This window comes from Colossoma macropomum, unplaced genomic scaffold, assembly GCF_904425465.1.
Source record: "Colossoma macropomum unplaced genomic scaffold, Colossoma_macropomum, whole genome shotgun sequence".
NCBI classification, from domain to species: Eukaryota; Metazoa; Chordata; class Actinopteri; order Characiformes; family Serrasalmidae; genus Colossoma; species Colossoma macropomum.
The window spans coordinates 5250806-5271745 of record NW_023494791.1 but is presented as its reverse complement, the minus strand read 5'-3'; the positions used below and the strand labels follow the sequence as shown (position 1 = coordinate 5271745).

At 40.8% G+C, this 20940-nt stretch overlaps 1 protein-coding gene across 1 annotated transcript; it reads right to left on the bottom strand.

Annotated features, from left to right (window-relative positions):
• Positions 1–273: 273 nt before the first annotated feature.
• On the bottom strand, positions 274–20504 carry LOC118809888 (filensin). The gene is made up of 8 exons (XM_036573398.1): positions 20134–20504; positions 16657–16717; positions 16105–16200; positions 11225–11317; positions 8212–8325; positions 6323–6543; positions 5646–5737; positions 274–1286 (listed from the first exon to the last, which is right to left on the bottom strand). The coding sequence occupies exons 1-8, from the start codon at positions 20502–20504 to the stop codon at positions 316–318; spliced, it is 2019 nt and encodes a 672-aa protein (XP_036429291.1). The 3' UTR covers positions 274–315.
• Positions 20505–20940: the final 436 nt, after the last annotated feature.

Genomic DNA, 20940 nt, shown 5'->3' with positions numbered 1-20940 from the left:
TTCCTGAGGGCAGCAGCATTATTCCGATTAGAAAAAGGCACTCTATTGTTTGAAGCTTAAACAATGTATCAAAACATTCCTTCATTGGGGGTGAAGGACGGGGCTTTCTTCGTCTGTTGATGTTCCCAAGTTTTCAGACAGTAAAGGCCAAAGGTGTTGGCACAGGGAGTTGTAAAGCAGCACCGGGGGTGGGGCAGCTACGTAGTAGAGCTAGGCAGAGCTGGAGCAGAAAAGAGGCAGGAATGGCAAGGAATAAGTGGAATGTATTTTTTTGTTGTTTTTTGTGTTTTTCTTTGGTCGTTGGCCAGAAGCTTCTTACGTGGAGCGGTTTCCGTGTTTCTTTTTGCTGGTCTTTTCAATCATGGTCTCCACCACCACTGCAGTCTCCTCATAACCCTTGACTTTGTGGTCAGGCGAGAGCCTCTCCACCGACTCCACCACCTCCACCTTCTCGTAGCTCATGGAGTCTGGGGGGTGGCCGCTGGAACGAGGTGAGGGTCCCCTTCGCCTGCCGCTGTCTTCTGCTCCCTTGTCCTTGTCGCTCCGCTGGGATGAGGGCTGACCAGGTTCTGGGGCGGGACCGGGGCCTCGAGGCATGTGGTTAGGGCATGGGACGGGACCGGGCGGTGGAGTTGGGCTTTTTGGTTGTCTGGCTTTATCAGAATCTCCATTTTTCAAATGGTTATCTCCTTTCCTCTCTTCGCCGCCTTCCTTCCCTCTTTCCTCATCAGCCTTGCCGTCGTCTGAGGGAGGCAGTGGGGTTAGAGGGATGGGGGGAGGGACAGGAGAAGGAGTGGGAGAGGGAGTTTTGCGCTCGTAGGGCTCGTATGGGGGGACCGTGTCATCACAGATGGTGACGAAGACGTGGCCTGCGGAAGGCGTGGACGAATAGAAGCAGGGGTCTAGGTAGCTGGACTCACCCGTTACCAGGACGTAGCGGCCCTTGGTGAAGAAGTCGGCGATGGGCTCGGGTTTCTTGTACTTGCGCATCCTGTCCCGGACGATGTTGCAGAGCGTGTCGAAGGCCTTGCTGATCTGGGCACCATCAGGCACGTCTTCGCGAGCAACCCCCTTGAACAGAGGAGCGTGCTCCTCCTGTTTCACCTCCCCTTCCACCTCCTCAGCTCCTCTTCTCTCCTCTTCTGCACATTCACCAGTTCCTCTTTCCTCCTGGGCACTGTCCATCATGTCTTTCGAAGTGAGATCCTTCTTTTTGGTCACTTTCTTAGCAAGATACTTCTGACGAGGCTTGACGCTGGTGATGTCCTGGATGGCTTGGGTGATATCTGCAAAAATGGTTAACAAGAATGACCAAAATTTCCAAGAATGGAGTCTTACATGGTCATATGCATCGTGCTACCACATTATGTTAAAGGGTCAGTCATTGAGATGTAAACAAAATAATTATAGATGTTTGATGTCAAGTGGAGAAACTTGTCGGCTCAGATTTTACAGTGGTGGTGATAGGAACCAGGAGTCGCCATGTCTACAACACAAATATAGCCATTTTATTTACTATCCAAAACCACCAGTGAACCTACACGAGTCTTCTGAATTTATATATGTAACGTTGATGGTGGTAAAAAATGAGACAGGAAAAAACACAGACTTTGAGAACTAGTTTGCCCTACAATACCCTCCATGTCCCTCTCCACCATGAATGTATTTAAAAAATAACATCTTTTAGGCCAAAATCCTATGGTACAACATTGTATTAGACATTGAGCAGCGTATTCATAACCATCTTGTGTAATAACTTTCTGTGAGGGAGCTTTTAGAGGTGGACGTCTGGTTCCTATCACCACCACTGTGAACAGTTCTGACTCAGTTGGTTTTCTGAATTACATCTCAACCATTTAATTACACAGAAATTCTGAAAAATTGGTGGAATTTCTCTTTAAGTATAGTTATAATTACATTGCATGATGTTTTGATTATGATTAACAATGACTAACGGCACATTCTGAGGAAACACCTGTGATAGAACATCTACTAGTCATAAAAAAACTTCTCACATAACAACTCATCATCAACATGCTCACATCACACTGAACAGGAGAATCTGATTTGAGAATTGAATTACCTCATGCGAGAACTGAATTAGCTGATACGGATATTATCTCACTCACTGAGCAGGGGTGCCGTTTACAGCTATTAATTCCGATGCTAATTGAAGTAATTGCAGAGGCTAAAACCGCACAATTAACACGCAATCGTCTGCGCAGCCCTAAATACATGCAAAAAGAGAACAATCACACCTAAGCCTTTTCTTTTTACGCTTAAAGCCACTATTGTGCCAAATGAATCACTAGGTGTTGCTGCTTTGTGCACACAGCAATTAGTCAAGCGATCCACGCTCACACAGTGTTGTGCCAAAAGAGCTCGTCGGAAAGGTCAGCGTCATGCATCATTGCTACAGCAGCTGCGCGCTGATCTCCAGACTTCACAGTTGCAGCTTTTTCCCAAGAGCGCCACAGAGAGAACAGCAGCGTGGGCATCCTGATCAAAAGCTAAACGAGTGAAGGGCTTCAAACCAGCCACACATTTCTACTCCAAACACATACGCATCTTTTTTCAGATTTTCAGTGTATTTTGGTGATTCAGAAGTGCATAAATTTCTATGGCTGAGATAATAAACTGTTTTAAAAAAATCAATAAATTGGGACAAAATTATGACTACAATTTTGATTATTTTAAACCTTGGATATTTTATGGTTACAAATTGCTGTTGTTGGTACAAAACCTTGTATCTCCAAAATGGTAACTTTACAGGAGAAGGAACAAACCTACTTTACTTTTAATGTAAGTCAATGGAACCAGACTTTTTCCAAGTCGTTTTGGGCTGTTTCTTTTGGTTGATTCGTCATGAAATTTACGCACAATGTAAAGGCCAACAGGCATTTTCTAATTATGTCAAAAACTGAAAAACGACAAAAATGGAGATACAAGGTTTTGTTCCAACAGCAGCGATATTCATATTCAGTATATCTAAGACAGTTTCTGGTTTGCCAGACAGGGTAACAAAGCTTTAAGGCCTTTTCACACTGACTTTTCCTGACTGTGTTTATTAATAAAGTAAAACCAATACTGCAGTTTTGGATAACAGAGCACAGAACACTGCATACAAACAGGGAAAAAAAGAATAAATCCCACTTATCGATTTCATGGAGGTTATCAATAATTATCGATTAACTGGTCGAAACTTTATAGATTACCTCCCATTGCCTTCCTCAAGTCACAGAATAAAGCAAGAAAATTGTACAAACTTTAATACGCAGCAGCTCAAGCCTCGTTGACCTGTATCAGAATATTTTTAAAAACATTTATTCCATCCATCTTCAGAAAAATCTCTGATCAGCAGTGTTTTTGAATAGTTCCGTCCCCTGATGACTCAAAAACTCTCGCATGAGCATGCCAGCCCAGTAGAAGGCGATAATACCCCATAAAATTTGGTATGATACCCCTCAAGTAGAACACTGAGCACGCGCACTGTGCAAACGCTAAAGCAGAGATTTTCTACCGAAGTGATGGTGCCGTGTTACTAATACAGTAAACTCTGACCTGCAGCCCGTCAGACCTCCGCAACTTAATATCACACAGATTCAGTTTGATTTTTTCCAAAAAATAAAAGTTTCAAAAAGCTGCACTCCTAACAAGATTATTCTTCAAGGGTTCTTCGGTACAGAAAATTGTTCTATATCGAAACATTTGCGTGATTAAAGGTTCTTTGCATCGTGAAAGGGTTCTTCAGATTGATTGAGAATGTGCTGTAGATGGTTCTATATAGTACTTTTTTGAAAAGGGTTCTATATAGCACCACAAAGGGTTCTGCTATTGTGATGATGTCAAGCTTGTAACAATAGAAGAACCCTTTTTGATGCTATATAGAACCCACCTCAAAAAAGTTCTATATAGAACCATCTACAGCACATTCTCCATCAATCTGAAGAACATTTAATAATGAAAAGTGTTATTTACGTGTTCATGGTTCTATATAGAACCATTTCCTTTGCTAAAGAATGCTTGAAGAACCATCTTTTTAAAGCGTGTACAGAAGGCCTACCACTTGCTGGGGGTTAGTTTATGTTGCCATGGCTTCACCACCATCTCTGAAATGTCTACACAGTCCTGATCAGACACAGAAGCCTTTTCTAACTTTTTTAAGACATTCGAATTATGAAGCTGGGTTATATTATAAATCTTTGGTTAAGGATCATTAAGCCACAGATCTTATGCTGATCCGATATTTTTAATATTTGCGTTTGAGATGAAATGATGCTTCTACACTGCATTAGAATGAAACAATAAAGCTAAATTCAATTATAAACATGTTATATACATTGTTATATTATACATTGATATACATTGTTGTAAGTGGGCTTCACACATCCAAGACATATCAGTGCTATATTATGATTAAAACCACCTTTATTAGAGAAATAAAAATGTGTTTTTATGTTATAGGTTAGCTGTTATTCTTTTCAAAAACTCATTATATCAAAGGAAACTCTTCATATGTTGAAATACACTCTAAGAACTAAAACGACTGTCATCTTGGACATACAAGGAAAAACCTTTTAAGGGCCCAAATCATGGAAAAAAAGACTTGCTCTCACTTTTTATGAAATGAAGACTCTGAAATAATATGTAAGCACTGTGAAAGTTTCATAAGGTACCATTCAACTAAGCTGCTATATATATATATATATATATATATATATATATATATATATATATATATATATATATATATATATATAAAATGTATGGACCTATTCAACAGTTTAGCTGCAATATATATATATATATATATATAGCATTTTTGAATGAGGCACAGGGCAGCCAATAATTTACATATATCAGTTTTAAAGGCACAGTAACTAAAACAGCCTGTTTCTTTTTAAGGAACAAAGAGTGGTGTGAAAATACTCATGTAAAAATGAATTATGACCACTTTTGGTGCATAAAACCACACATCTGTAATAAGTGGACCTCAGGAAAAAAGAAAATACAAGAAAAATGTAGGATATGGGGTCTTTAATTAATACCCTTTACATTATGTGGAGCTTCTCTAAAAGGTTCTTCACACTCACATCTCATTTACAATCATTCTTTTCAGAATCATCAGTTGAAAGGTTCTTTAGGGAACCAAAAAAGTGCTTCTTTCATGGCAGGGGTGGGGAACTGAGGGCCGGAGTCCAGCACTTTTTGGTGATTTTACTGCTCTAGCACACCAGTTGCACCTGGTAATTAGCTGATGAGTTGAATCAGGTGTGCTCGAGCAGGTAAATCATCAAATGGCTCTCTAGGACTGGAGTTCCCCTCTTCTGTTCTGGGGCATCGCTCCAAATGCACAATTTTATGTTTAAGAGTGTTCTCAGCCATACTCAATACAACTCAAAGATGTGGTGTCATTGTTTTGAAGCTGAAACTGAATGTCGTTCTGTGGCCTCTGGAATCCTATAGGAGGCCATTTTTGCACCATATATTAATTTATAAGCGTGCATTTCATCACCAAAAGCATCTGATTTGAAAATCTTTCAAACTGATCCTTTAAAAGGACTGCTCCTTTAAGGCTAACACAACAGACGCAGCAATGTTACATAACGCCCCTCCCTCTGTTTCTCCCCCTTCCCCATCCTCACCTTTCCCTCGACTGCTCGAGGTGGAACTGGGAGTGTATCTGTAATTGGTGGTGAACAGGCTAATGGGCGTTCCAATTATAGCCGAATTCAATCTGTGAAAGAGAGAAACGTAATCACAAAAAGGAACATCAGGGGTGCCTGATTTAAAACAGGTTTCAGTCTGGAACAAACAGTTTTTATGAAGATGCTCATAAAACACATAATTTATGTTTTGCAGAATACTAGAAATCTTTATTTATATACAAACTACACTTAGAAATCCACATATCAGAGGACATTGTAGTCATTAAACCCTCAAGCTTACAATAAACCTATGCAGAATGCAAAAATGTACAATGTTCACTGTTTTAGGTTAGTTAAATGCAGATTTTTTAGAACTAAAAAAAGTAGGATTTTTTTTTTTTTCCCCCAAAACACAAGGGAAAGTCACAGAAACAATGGCACCATCCTGTTCCTGAGACTCTACTGCCATCCTGTGGCGATAAATCTGTTTAGTGGAATTACTGGTTAGATTAACACTCAACAAGAGGCTAAATTAAGAATCATATACCAGACATACATTAAGCCAGCATGAGCCACATCTGCTATTTCCAGCACAAGGCAGTTTATGACTGTGGTGCTCATAATCTGTAAGATCTTTGAGCCGTGGACCACGTGTGGACGAAGGCCTAGCTCACCTGTTGTCTTCGTTCTCAATGATCCTCTTATACCTCTCCAGCTCGTTCTCCAGGGAGGTCTGGTATATGGCCAGCTGTCGGCACTCGTTGGTGTATTTCTCCAGCGAGCGCTCGGCCTCCTCGATCTCCTTCCTGAGCGACTCGATCTGCTCGTTGTAAAGCTGGATCTCATCGTCATAGCTCTCCTGCGTGCTCTTGATGGTTTGCTCCAACACTGAGGTCTGGGAGAGGTGACAGTGACAGTTAAGTGGTGTTGTGTCATGTACATTATTCATGTCCAAATGAGACATGAAAAGTGGTCGTATGCAGGTATTTCACACTACATCGCATTATATTTCTCAACACTTCATCAATCATTACTGACAAGAAATACAGCCAATTACATTTACCCTGGTCAAATTACGTGTTGAAGTGAATATAAACACATCCTCTACTGAGAAAACACTTCTGCACATTTTAATGCACAATTACTGCTTATTTGCTGAAATTAATGGAGACACTTTGTTTTGAGTAGATGAAACAAACACTCAACGGCCTCTCAGTGACATGTCAAAAACATATGAGGGTTAGGATCAGGTTTTGGGCTGAGGTTAGGGTTAGGATTAGGGCCAGGGTGATGGTTGCGATTAAGGTTAGGGTTAGGGCCAGGGTTAGGGTTAGGATTAGGTTTTGGGCTGAGGTTAGGGTTAGGGTTAGGATTAGGACCAGGGTGAGGGTTAGGATTAGGTTTTGGGCTGAGGTTAGGGTTAGGGTTAGGATTAGGACCAGGGTGAGGGTTAGGATTAGGTTTTGGGCTGAGGTTAAGGTTAGGGTTAGGATTAGGACCAGGGTGAGGGTTAGGATTAGGTTTTGGGTTGAGGTTAGGGTTAGGATTAGGGCCAGGGTGAGGGTTAGGATTAGGTTTTGGGCTGAGGTTAAGGTCAGGGTTAGGAGTAAGGCCAGGGTTAGGGTTAGGCGTTGGGTAAGGTTTGTAAGGTTAGGTTTTGCGTAATAGAAGTAACATATTAACAACACATCTACTTAATGTAAGTAATGTATCAACAGAACATCTACAAGATATTTACTTCAGTCTATTCATATATTTACCTACTGCTACTTCACTGATATGTTATTGATGTGTTACTGATAATCTGTTAAGAGTTTATTAATCATCTACAAAGGACCACTCCAAATACAGTGTTACCAAATTAACATATGGTGAAAAAATAAAACATAGAGTGTGGCAATGCGCATACGGTGTGGAGCATGTATGTATTATCTTTGATGTTTTACCCTATTTGTTAAACAAAGAAATAGAATTTTGCACAAAAATTGTAAAAATTTGCAAATTTAACTTATTTTAATTTAGAAAATCAACAATGTTAATTGACAAGGGATCTTCAAACTTTTGAAGGACTGCTTTTAAAATGAGGTGCAATACAGGACATCAAATTTACATATATTAGTCTTAAAGGCACAGTCCCAAAACTGCCGGTTCAATTACGGGATAAATAGAGTTTTTAAAAATGGTCAAGTAAAAATGAATTCTGACTGTTTTTGGTATATAAATCTACACAAATTCCACAAAGTGGAAAAATACATTGTACAATAAGGACTTAGTGTAGTCCTTGTATCTCCTTTATAACACTGAATGTTGCCTCAGATAAATGAATCAAACATATTCTGAGAGAAGTTTTTTCATGAATGAATCACCGAGTGCTCCTTCATGCTCACTGACTGTATATCAAAGAGGAAGCTCATAGAGGAAGATGTTCTATACATCGGTTCTGTCAATCTTTCTCAATGGAAAAGCCTTTGAGGCACCTCACAGTGACAGTGCATGAACATCATCTCCACCTCCATCCCCCTAAACCACCCCCCCAACCTTCTCCGTCTCCATGGTGACCTACCTCTGTCTGCAGCCTCTGTTTTTGCGCCTGCAGCTGGCAGAGGGCGCTCTTGTACTCCTCTAGCTGGATCTGCAGGGCAGGAACTCGCCTCTGAGCTATCAGCCTCTCCTGCTCCTGCAGAAAAGAGGAGAGAGAGAGAGACAGAAGGACAGAGAGAGAGAGAGAAAGAGTGTACATGTACAGCTGTAGATAATCTGGAGATAATCATCATCACTAATCAGCTAGAATCTCGTAGCCTGAGTGTTATTAAATAGACGAGTGATTTTCAACCTGTGGGCCCGCTGAGGGAGCGGCTATGGTGGTACGACTAGGGGCCTTTGGATGTTAGGTTTTTTTTTTACCACACAAATTACCATAAAAACATTTATTCAAAAGTTGTTTTAAATATGACCAATATTATTGTTGTGATAATTATTAGTAAAAAACAATACTTATGTTATGCAGGTTAATTACTTTGGCATGCTAGCTGGTTATGTTTATATTTTCAATGCAAATCAATGTGAAACATTTACACTTTTCTATCAATCATATGGAATTCATTATCAGTTAACATGGGTACATTATTAAAAACAAGGTCTTAAAGAGGAAAGCTTCGAAATATGAGAAAAGCAAGAAATCCAAACTTTACGAAGAAAGGAGTGAGCGCACAGCGTTAGGCTTCATGTGACTTGGAGAATAAACGTAACAAGTGTGCTTCTAACCCTGTCTAAAGTGAGCTGTCTATTTGTAGCTTTCCTCTTTTAGCCAGACATCCAGCACTTGGTAGCTGCCCAACAACATCAGCCATCTAATTAGCCGGACAGAAAAAAAACTATAGGATCAGTTAAACCAGGGGTGCTCGATCCTGGTCCTGAAGATCTACCACCCTGCAAAGCTTAGCTCCAATGCTAATTTAACACATCCAGGTACTGAAAGCTTTTAGAATGAAAGCTTAACTATTCAACCCAGATCTGAACTTGCCAGGGTGGCAGATGTCCAGGACCAGGATTGAGCACCCTTGATTTGAACCTTTTTGCGGGCTACGGAAGCTTTTGTGGTCAGTTGTGTGGGTCACGAGTTGCAAAAGATCGGGAACCCCTCATATAGACTACCCCAGCGGTCCCTAACCTTGGTACTGTTGTAGCCCTCTCCTGAATATTTTAGTGTTTGCCTGCTCTAACACACCCACTTCAACTCAGTAAGGGCTTGTTAATTAGCCCATTAGTAGGATCAGGTGGGCCAGAGCAGAGAAAGTATGGAAGGCAGGGTTCTCCAGGACCAGGGTTAAGAACCACTACATTATAATAATACATGTAAGGCTAATTAACCACTTCACAGTTACATCTTCACAATTACATTCACGATTAGGTACTGTATGCTATGTCTTTTTTCCTTCAGCAGAATGCTTATTTAGCACCCTAGGCTAATTATCTCAGGAACTCTGTTAGTACTACAATAAAGCAATACACCAATCAGGCATAACATTATGACCACCTCCTTGTTTCTGCGCTCATTGTGCATTTTATCAGCTCCACTTACTATATAGGTGCACTTTGTAGTTCTACAGTTACAGACTGTAGTCCATCTGTTTCTCTGCATACTTTGTTAGCCCCCTTTTACCCTGTTCTTCAGTGGTCAGGACCCCCATGGACCCTCACAAAGCAGGAATTATTTGGGTGGTGGATCATTCTCAGCACTGCAGTAACACTGATGTGGTGCTGGTGTGTTAGTGTGTGTTGCGCTGGTCTGAGTGGATCAGACACAGCAGTGCTGCTGGAGTTTTTAAACACCTCAGTGTCACTGCTGGACTGAGAATAGTCCACCAACCAAAAATATACAGCCATCAGCGTCCTGTGACCACTGATGAAGGACTAAAGGATGACCAACACAAACTGTGCAGCAGCAGATGAGCTATCGTCTCTGACTTTACATCTACAAGGTGGACTGACAAGGTAGGAGTGTCTAATAGAATGGACAGTAAGTGGACACAGTGTTTAAAAACTCCAGCAGCACTGCTGTGTCTGATCCACTCACTTAGACGGCTGCGCCTGATTGGTTACAGTTTTTTAACCGGCTTTATTCGTGATATTGCTGCTAAAATTATTAACTGAATAAATTTACAAAGGATAATGAACGAAAGAAATGTAGGAAAGATATGTAAATTGGACTGTGAGTGCAAGGAAAAGTGGCATTTTGTCTAATACTCAGCTTAACCACCAGTGGGCTGCCCAGAAAATGCTGAGCAAAAAGCCAGAGGCCCGTCAGATTTGCCATCAGCAGGCCAACAGTGGCCCGCTATACTCTTGCAATCTGGTGAGTGTAGCTCATAGCTAAGCTGCTTTCATGCTTAGTTTTTCCTGGTTCCCCTTCAATCAGCATCACCTATCGGTGAGCTCCCACATCACCAATCAGTGACCCCTCGAAAATATAAGTGGGTGGAATGTGCTTATTTGGTCATTCAGAATAGGAATTTGACATATAATTAAAATACCGACATCATTTTTAAATACTGTGATATACCTGATTACTGTTATACTGCCTAACCCTACTTAAAATGCTACCTTTGTTGGACATCAATGGGTCAGCGGGTTAATGGGTCAATGTAGTTCACTACAATGAACTGGACTGAACTGAGAGGCTAACACAAGTCCCACTGTACCAGTCTTTCCTATAATAGAAGTCATTTCACTTTCACTGCAGACGTCATCACCACACAACACTAAATCACAGAGCTCTCTCCCTCTTACTGCATCTCTCTCTCCTGATCTAAGTGAAGAACAAAGCTCCGGAGGTCATGTACACTGGGCACTTAACAGAAGCAGCGCAGCTGCTCTTTCAGCACTAGATCAAAGTGGGAGAGGAACATCAGCACCAACTGAGTCTAATCACAGCGGGCACACGGACCGCAGCACGGCTGAAGTTTGCTGCCGCCGTCACTGTCTCCTCTGTGCCCTGCTGACGCTGCCTGACAGTGACACACTCGGCACTCTTTTACCCCCAAGGGGGCACTTTATGCACCACAAGGTCAGCCTACCTCTGAGATGCCCACTGACATGTTGGGCATTAGAATGGCCGTCTGGTTGATCTGATGCAGGATGTTTACGTAGGTCTGGATCTCGGCAAGGTTCTGCAGAGGACAGAAAGGGAGGAGGGGCAATATTAGAAGATTTTATAGCATAGATGGCATATCAGTATGAATGGGTATGGATATGAGGCTGATATCAGCAGAAATTGCTGGATGGGAACAAATCGATCCTGAATCAGCCCTCACAGTACTTCCTGTGGAGTTAGAGTGACTGAGTAGTTTCAGCATCATAGCCCACTTTCAGATGCTTATCTTAAAACGGAATTCCACTGATTTTTCAATATTTCTGCATAATTAAATAGATACGATGGTAACACAGACATTCAGAGTGGTTTGGTGTGAAATACTCTGTTCTAGAGAAACAGACGTCTGAAGAGTTTAACACCTCTTAAAGCTTCCTCAAAACTTACTAGATAAAATTGTTATTAATATGTTTCCTGATGGCTAAAACATTGTTTTATGACAGTTTTATTAAGTTTTTTGGCCTAAAACATATTTTTAAAAGGTATTCATGGTAGAGGGGTATGTGCAGGGTGCTGTACGAAAAAGTAGTCCCCAAGATTTACTACTATTTTATCATCTTGAACATTACATTTAAAAAATAAGAAGAAGTGCACACTCACCGGTGGTTCTGAATAATAAATAAAGTAGTAAACACTGAGGTGTGGACAAAAAATCGTATTGTTTATTGGTACTGCCGTACATAAGCTTTTGGTGATGTTTGTGCAAATTATATATATGTATATATATATATATATATATATATATATAAAACATGTTAATTCATGTTAATTAATTAATTAATTAATTAATGCTTTGTTATTAATAATTATAATTAATGCTAATATTAAAATTAATGCTAATGTTATTTTTAATGTTATTTGTAAATTTACAGTAAATTAGAGGCTATTGGGTTGCAGTGCAGTTTTAAAAGTTGTTATGTAAAAATACAGGAAATTACTGTAATTACGGCTGATTACTGTAAGTGTTCAGCAACATCACAGTTATCTAGTGGTCCAGTGATTGTGAGGTCACAGAAGTCACAGTTGTTTTTCACTGTTATTTACTGTTTATATGGTACAGAAACGTACTGTAAAAGTAATGCAGCTAGTAGCAAATTTACCATAATTTTACAGCAATTTTAATGTATCTAAAGAAAACTGTTTTACCACTTTTACCACTATTTAAATAAATGGCTAAGTTTGTGTTGTAGTCATGGCGACCCCTGGTTCCTATCACCACCACTGTAAAGAAATCAAAGGATTCTTCTTAATAAAACACATAACATCAACACAAAACTTTCACTTTACTCACTTTTGGCAATGGCTGCGTTGATGAAATACATTTTATTCACTTACATTTATGGCATTTAGCAAATGCTCGTATCCACAGCAACTCACGAAAGTGCTCTGTTTTCTATTCACAGAATGTTTTCTGGCTTGAATAAATAGGCTAGACTACCCTTAAGCTAAGATACCACCAGAAACAAGAGAGAGTGCCAGAAACAAAGATGTGCTGTACAGAAATAAGACACAGTAAGTGCAAAACATTCAATAAGTCCTAGATTAAAGTTAAATGCTTCACACAGAGATGGATCATCATCCTTCACACTAAAATGATTTAAACATTTGCATGAAGTCTGTTCAATGCATTCACTTTTCTCAGTGCAGACGAAGCATACAGCTATTAAAGTCTATTAAAGGCTATTTAATAAAATAATAAGGCTATTAAAGAACACAATTAAAATGAAAGGCTGATATACATCTTGCTCTGTACGCTTTACCACTCACAGCTACTATGCAAATGACTGTCTGCTTCCTAACGCCTCTGTAATTATATTTGTATTGATTTTTAATGGTGCATGAACACCAAACACAAACTGTAACACAGCACTATAAAACTAAGCGTCTGCATTTGGATTTGGATGCTGGCCCAAACGCTTCCCATTTCTCATACCCACTGTAAGGCCAAGCCGAGCTATTGGAAGGCATCATTCAAGCCTTTTGTTGTGCAGAGAATTCAGAGTTCAGAAAGAGCCACTCATTTGCAGCAGTGCAAAGCCTGTACACAATGCACTCTAATGGGTCTTTGTAGCTTGGGGTATGTTTTGTTGTTGCAGTTGGCAGAAACGGGGCTGTTCTAGCCTTTTTTGAAAAAAGGCCCATCTCAGCACACAGCGCAGTGACCTGTCTGACCTCTGCAGGGACTCTGCAGTTATTACAGCTATTGTAGCCCAACCCTCAATCAGCTTCAGTTATGACACTTTACAATGGATCCTGTTTAGAGAATGAATGCATCTTTATCATGTGAATATTGATCAGACATAAAGTATAAATCACTGTCTGGTGTCAGAGTTGATCTGAAGTATTGCTCAGTCCACTGGACATCACTTCCACATTAATATACATCGATCAGGCATAACATTATGTCCTTGTTTCTACACTCATTGTCCATTTTATCAGCTCCACTTACTATATAGGTGCACTTTGTAGTTCTACAGTTACACACTGTAGTCCATCTGTTTCTCTGCATACTTTGTTAGCCCCCTTTTACCCTGTTCTTCATCCTCTAGTCCTTCATCAGTGGTCACAGGACGCTGCCCACAGGACGCTGTTGGCTGGATATTTTTGGTTGGTGGACTATTCTCAGTCCAGCAGTGACACTGAGGTGTTTAAAAACTGCAGCAGCACTGCTGTGTCTGATCCACTCAGACCAGTGCAACACACACTAACACACCACCACCACGTCAGTGTTACTGCAGTGCTGAGAATGATCCACCACCCAAATAGTACCTGCTCTGTGAGGGTCCATGGGGGTCCTGACCACTGAAGAACAGGGTAAAAGGGGGCTAACAAAGTATGCAGAGAAACAGATGGACTACAGTCTGTAACTGTAGAACTACAAAGTGCACCTATATAGTAAGTGGAGCTGATAAAATGGACAATGAGCAGTAGAAACAAGGAGGCGGTCATAATGTTATGCCTGATCGTTGTATCAACACAATATTGTCTTTCAGTTGACTTACTTTCATCAATGTAATATATTTTGTGATGTAATACATTTTATTAAAGGAGGAAATGATATGGGGCCAAAGGATATGAAAGTTTTACAGGCACTGATTTTAAATATCGCAGTCAGCTGCAGCAGCTGAACATAAGTTCGATTGTAAATTGGGGTGTAAATCCATCCTAAACGTTACTTTGAGAGTCTTTAGTTTGAAACTAGCGACATACAGAGTTTCGGTTGCACCAAAGACACAGTAAAGTGATCTTAGATCAAAACACTGTCACACAGAATGACGTTTACACTCTGCAGCCAATCAGAAACGCTACCCGGCATAAACAGGAAACACTACACGCATGATCTTCGCATGCAGTGAAATGGCTCGCATTGCTCCATGCTACATTTACTTTGTTTAAGGTACGTCTGTGGTTTGAGTTATATTACAAAAGAAGACTGTGTTTAACAATAAAGTGGTGTCTTCAAAGTGTCCATCTCTTGTATGAGTGTTTATTCTGTGTTGCTGCTTGGATTGTTTTCAGTGTTCAAACTGGGCTCTTTAACCACCACTTTATCAACGAATGGTCAACAACGTTAGCCAAGCTGCGGCTAATGTAATCGCTGTTTGAATCCGCTGAATAATAAAACAGGTAATGTTAGCTATGTTAGTTATATTTTAAAAATAATCTGTGTTATGTATTGTATGATAATAAGGTCAGCGTCACACACAACCTGAGCAGTGATGGAGCTGCTCTTACTGCTCTGAACACAGTTGACTTGTGTACTTCAATAGTGTCGCCCACCAGGTTTTGGAATGACCCTGCAGAAAAATATTCTAGTTCTACATTACGTTTACGTCACGTTTACGTTACCTTGCTGTAAGTTTATTGGCTGGCTGTAAAGCAGAAATCCGATTACTGTCTGAATCATGTAGACCTGGAGTTTCCCATTATCTGAGTACTCAAGTGCATGTAACTGCGTTGATCGGATTACTGACTAAATCTGATTTTCTGCAGTTATCGGATTATTATGTACATGTAAACACACTCTATGTTAAATCCTAGTAGCTCATAAACTTGAACGTAGTGGCAGGATGTTCAAATTAGGCTACGGCCAAACTAATGCTCAGCTGATGCAACTGGCTGCTGATATCTGATAATCTGAGCCGATATAATTTTATAGGGTCAAAAATAAAACATACTCCCATAGTTTTAAACAGTTTGTACATATTATTGCACAATCACTATTTATTTGTTAAATTTAACATATTGGGAAAAAATAAAGCATAAAATGTGGCCTATAAAAGCCAACCACCGCTTCTTTTCGAACTGCCGCTCACGCAACGTCACTGGACAGCCGAACGCGCATGGAGGAAAGCGCCAACCGCCAGATCTGTTACGTCAGCTAACAGACGCCTGCGCTGACTAGCATCGCGCTGAGTGATGGGGGGAGAAGGAGGGGCCATCCTACCCACCCAGAGAGAGCGAGGCCAATTGTGCTCTCTCGGACTCCCGGCTACGGATGGCTGTAGCATCACCAGGGATCAAACTCGCGATCTCCTGATGATAGGGCCAACGCTTAGACGGTTGCGCCACTCGGGAGCCCAACCCGCTGAATCTTAATATTGATAAATGCAGATATATCGGTCAGGCTCTTGTGGAAGTGATGTACATATTTAAATCAAGTAAATTTATTCCATCACTTTTTTAAGGTTACTAGCCACATGTTCCAGAAGATAAGATCGCAGCAGTGGGCCTGGAAACTGAGGCAGCTTGGTGGCCCATTTCCATCCTTGCTACATCATTAGTTGGCCACGCTTTTCTCCTTACCTTTTTATGTCTGTCTCTTGTGGAGTTGATGTCGTCCTGCAGGAACTGAGACTCGATCTGATACTCCAGGTTCCTCAGAAGCGCCGCGTCCGCCTCCTGCGGATCCCACAGAAAACACGCTCAGAGAGAGATCACAGACAAGACACAGTTTCTCAGGTTTAAACATCTCTGCATCTAAAAGAGGATGTGTGTGGTGGTGGTGGTGCTGCTGCTGCTGACGGTGGGGTGGGGGGGGGGCGCAGCTCTGATCCATCTAGAGTGATAACTCATCCTCTGCTACTTGCTTTCCTCTCAATTACGCTTGCTGCTTGGCTTGAAAATCAATAGCAAGACAGCAGATGCCTGTAATCAACCAGACACCCTTCCGAGAGTTCTCGCCAACTCAGATTCCCATTAGTCGTGCCGTGTCACGTTTCCATTATCATTCCATCTTTACGACACAGATAAACTGATTTACATGTAATCCAGTGGGATTATTCACAATTAGGGAAGTAACATGTAGGATAGCGTGGGGAAGTTCTAGACTCAAAGGATTCTCTGATACTCTCGTACCTTATTGAGCTGCTCCAGGGTCCCCCGCAGCTGTTGTTGATATTCACACTCGTTTCTATATCTGTGAGCAACAGAGAGTTATCAGAATGAAACATTAACCACAAGCCCTGACCTCATTGCTGCGTATGGTATTCATTGATAAGTGTTCGCTATGGTTCTTATCACACCTGTACAGGTGTTCTTATTATACGCTGCCTGGTGTGTGTGAATAGAATACATGTTCATTCTCTAAACACTGATCCTGAGCTGAAGTAGGAGAAACTTAAAAATGCACGTGTTAGGAAAGGGATAAATAAGATCCACCAGTATCTTCTGTATTTCTGAGGGTCCCTGAGGTCTGGGATGAGAAATGCTCATCTTAGGTTATCTTTAGAGAATCAACAGCCGCCCTTCATTTCTTTAATTTCCAGTCAAAACAGCCATTAAATACAAGTTCGTTTTCAGTAGATGTTTCTGAGGAGATTATCTATAAGATAATGCATTGCATAAGAAAAGAGAAAGTCAAAAGGACAATAAGTAAACAATCAAAACCATGTTAGGACTCCTAATAACCATGCAAGACCAGGTAGACCACCAAAACTGCCCCCATCAGATAAACAGCACTTAAAGCATTCATCTTTGAGAGAGAGGAGAAAATCAAGCTGCTTCAGATCTGAAAACATCCACAGGTGTTTCTGTCCATCCTTCCACTGTGAGGAGACGACTCAGCGCTGTGGGTCTGAAAGGATGTGTAGCTGTCATAAAGAACCTCACTGAAGCTGAACGATGGACTGACCACCCCAGAGTCCAGACCTCAACACCACTGAATGTGTTTGATTACTTCAGAAAATGATCAACCAAATTCTAAGACTGAACTTCGGAGGTGTGTCTGCAGATTCTTTGAGGAACTGAAAGTGAGTCTCCTGAAAAAGAGTTGAAGCTGTGATGAAGGTAAATAGTGACTCATTAAACACTGAAAAAAAATTATATTTAGTTGTTTTTATCAAATTCTTTTTCTGTTTTCTCTTGACACTGAAAAATGAATAAGTTGTACTTAATGACCATTCTGACCGGAAATTAAATAATCAAAGACTGACTTTTCCACAGAACTGCATGTAGATGGACGAGAGACAAATACTACCCATCAGGATCCTCTCTCCCTCTCTCTGAAGTGGGTGTATTAGAGCAGAGAGAGCACTAAAATGTGAAGGTCAGGAGTTCTCCGGGATCAGGGTTGGTAAGTCTAGACTGTGAAAAATGAAGATGCTCCTCACTTTCAGAACTGCCCAAAGGAACAACATCTTTCTTAACATCAACTTTTCTTTGTCTTTGGAGAAATGAAGCATATCGCTGTTGTCAGAAGAAATCATATCTCCTATCTCCATTTTTGACATTTTTCAGTTTTTGAAATAATTTGAAAGTACCTGTTGCCTTTACATTGTGTGTAAATTTCATGGTGAATGGACTAAAAGAAACAACCCAATATGACTTGGAGAAAAGTCTGGTTCCATTGACTTACATTAAAAGTAAAGGATGTTTTTTCCTTCTCCTGTAAAGTTACCATTTTGGAGATATGAGGTTTTCTTCCGACAACAGCGAAATCTCAGTTTTGTATTAATCAAAGAACGCTGCGCTTAGGAGCAAAGAGAAGCTTAACATATGCATTTAAAAGCAAGTCAAAGCGAGTTCATAATGTCTTGGAAGGGTAAATGAAGTTAAAGGGGGACACTGATTTTTTAAAATGTCAGTATAATTAAGTGGTTAAGATGTGAACAGAGTCATTCAGAGTGGTTTGGTTTAAAGAGAAACTTAATGAGTCAGAATTGTTCACAGTGGTGGTGATAGGAACCAGACGTCCACCTAAAAGCTCCCTCACAGCAAGTTATTACATGAAATGGTCATAAATACACTGTGAGAAACATTACTGTGAGATTAACGTTGAGCTGCACATTATTATTGAAAATGTTAGCAGTTGAGAGTGAAAAACATTTTATGTGTTTTGCTTATTAAGAATAAAAGTTTTGGTGTTTAAAAGGCTTAAAGTTTTACACTTTGCTTTAATACTGAGGTGTGGACAAAAATTGTTTATTGGCATCACCAGACGTAAGCTTTGGCGATGTTTGTGCAAATTATAAGAAAATTAAAACGTCTGTAAAATGTGTATATGCATTTAAAAATGCTTTCTTACGATATTCTTTGCATGTACAGTGCAAAACATGGTGAATAAACATGTTCATTGATATTATTGTTTATTTTAGTTTATCTTTTACTTTTGTTTCAATTAACAATAAATACCTATAAGTAACATTTATATGTCTGGTAAAATTAAAAGTCAACTTTTTTTATATGTAAATTGGAGGCTATTGGGATGCAGCACAGTTTTAAGGTTGTTATGTAAAAATACAGGAAATTACTGTAATTACGGCTGATTACTGTAAGTGTACAGCAACATCACAGTTATCTAGTGGCCCGGGTGATTGTGAGGTCACAGAAGTCACAGTTGTTTTTCACTGTTATTTACTGTTTATATGGTACAGAAACTTACTGTGAAAGTAATGCAGCTAGTAGCCACTTTACCGTAATTTACCATAACAATCAAGGCTACATGCACCAATGCCAGAAGACTCGTGTAGGTTCACTGGTGGTTTGGATAGTAAATGGCTATATTTGTGTTGTAGTCATGGCAACCCCTGGTTCCTATCACCACCACTGTAAAGAAATCAGTAAGTCAGTATCTCTAGAACACGGTGTTTCACATCAAACCACTCTAAATGACTCTGTTTGCATGTTAACCATTTAACTGTGCACAAATTTTGAAAAGTAGGTGGAATTCCCCTTTAAGAAGAGATTATATTTCGAAAGTTCTTTCAAGAATTTTAAAAATTAATAGATCTATAGGTACTGAGGTTAAGGCTGATAGCTACAGAGCTCCTAAGTGACATGGTGATTATTTTTTAGTAAGGCATGGCCTTACTGAGGCCAATAATTACTATATTGAGGCCACAAATTAATATACTGAGCCCACAAATTACTATTTTGAGTCCATAAATTGTGATAAACGTGAAGAGTGGACACGTTAAATAATATATCAAGACCGCAAATTAATATATTGAGACCACAAGTTACTTTTTTGAGGACATACATTACTATATTGAGGCCACAAATTACTATTTTGTGGCCATGAATTACTTTATAGAGACCATAAAATTAATATATTGAGCCCACAAGTTACTTTTTTGAGGCCATAAATTACTATATTGAGGCCACAAATTACTTTATGGAGACGAAATTAATATATAAAGGCCATAAATTACTATATTGAGTCCACAAATTACTATTTTGAGGCCATAAATTACTATGTTGAGACCACGAGTAATGAGAAACTTAACTCGTGGCCTCAATATAATAATTCGTGACCACTCCTTATTAAAAATAATCACAATGTCACCTTAAAGTAGCCGAGTAATAAGAGTTTTTGTTGTTGTTGTTTTGATCAACCTGCTGCTGAACTCGTCCAGCATGCGCTCGGCGTCCTTCAGCTCGCGCTCCAGCTTGGCGCGCTCGGCCAGCAGCTCGCGGATGCGCTGTCTGTTGACGCCGATCTGCTCGTGGAATTCCTCCTCGAGCCCCGCGGCCTCCTCCATGCGCTGCAGCGTCTCCAGCTGCTTGCGGAAGACGGCGTTGCGCTGCTCGAGCACGCGCGCGCGGTTGATGTAGCGCGCGAAGCGGCTGTTGAGCTCTTGCAGGCTCTCCCAGGCGGGCAGCGCGGGGTGCGCGCGCGGACCCGCCTCGCCCTCGGGCTCCTCGAACACATCCGAGCGCTCGAACTTCTCCTTGCGCACCTCGCGCGTGTAGCTGGTCTTGAACATGGCTGCGCGCGCTTCTCTGTTGTCTCAGTGCTCAGTGCCCCCTCAGTCCGCCTTTAGTGTGTGAAAACCGTGCTGCTCACCCTCTGAGGGCTCATGCTGGACTGACCGCCGCCCGCTCGGCCCGTCCGGCGAAATAGCTAAAGAAAAAAAGAGAAAAAAAGAGAAAACTTTGCATTTGGACTCTTCCAGCGGGCACCACGGCTCACCGGAGCGCGCGCCAACAGAAAGGCTGCCATTGTTCGCGAGCGCGGCCTTTGCTGTGTCAAGCGATCTATTGTGGGGCGGCTTTGTTTGAGTTCTGTTCGCGGAAAGTTCGGCTGGAAAACTGCATCAGCTGCGTTTGTGTTCAGAAAGACAGAGAACACGATCTGGCACCTCACAGCCGCGTGATGGACAGGAGACTGAGAGAAAATGCTCTTTCATTGAAAGACAGGCT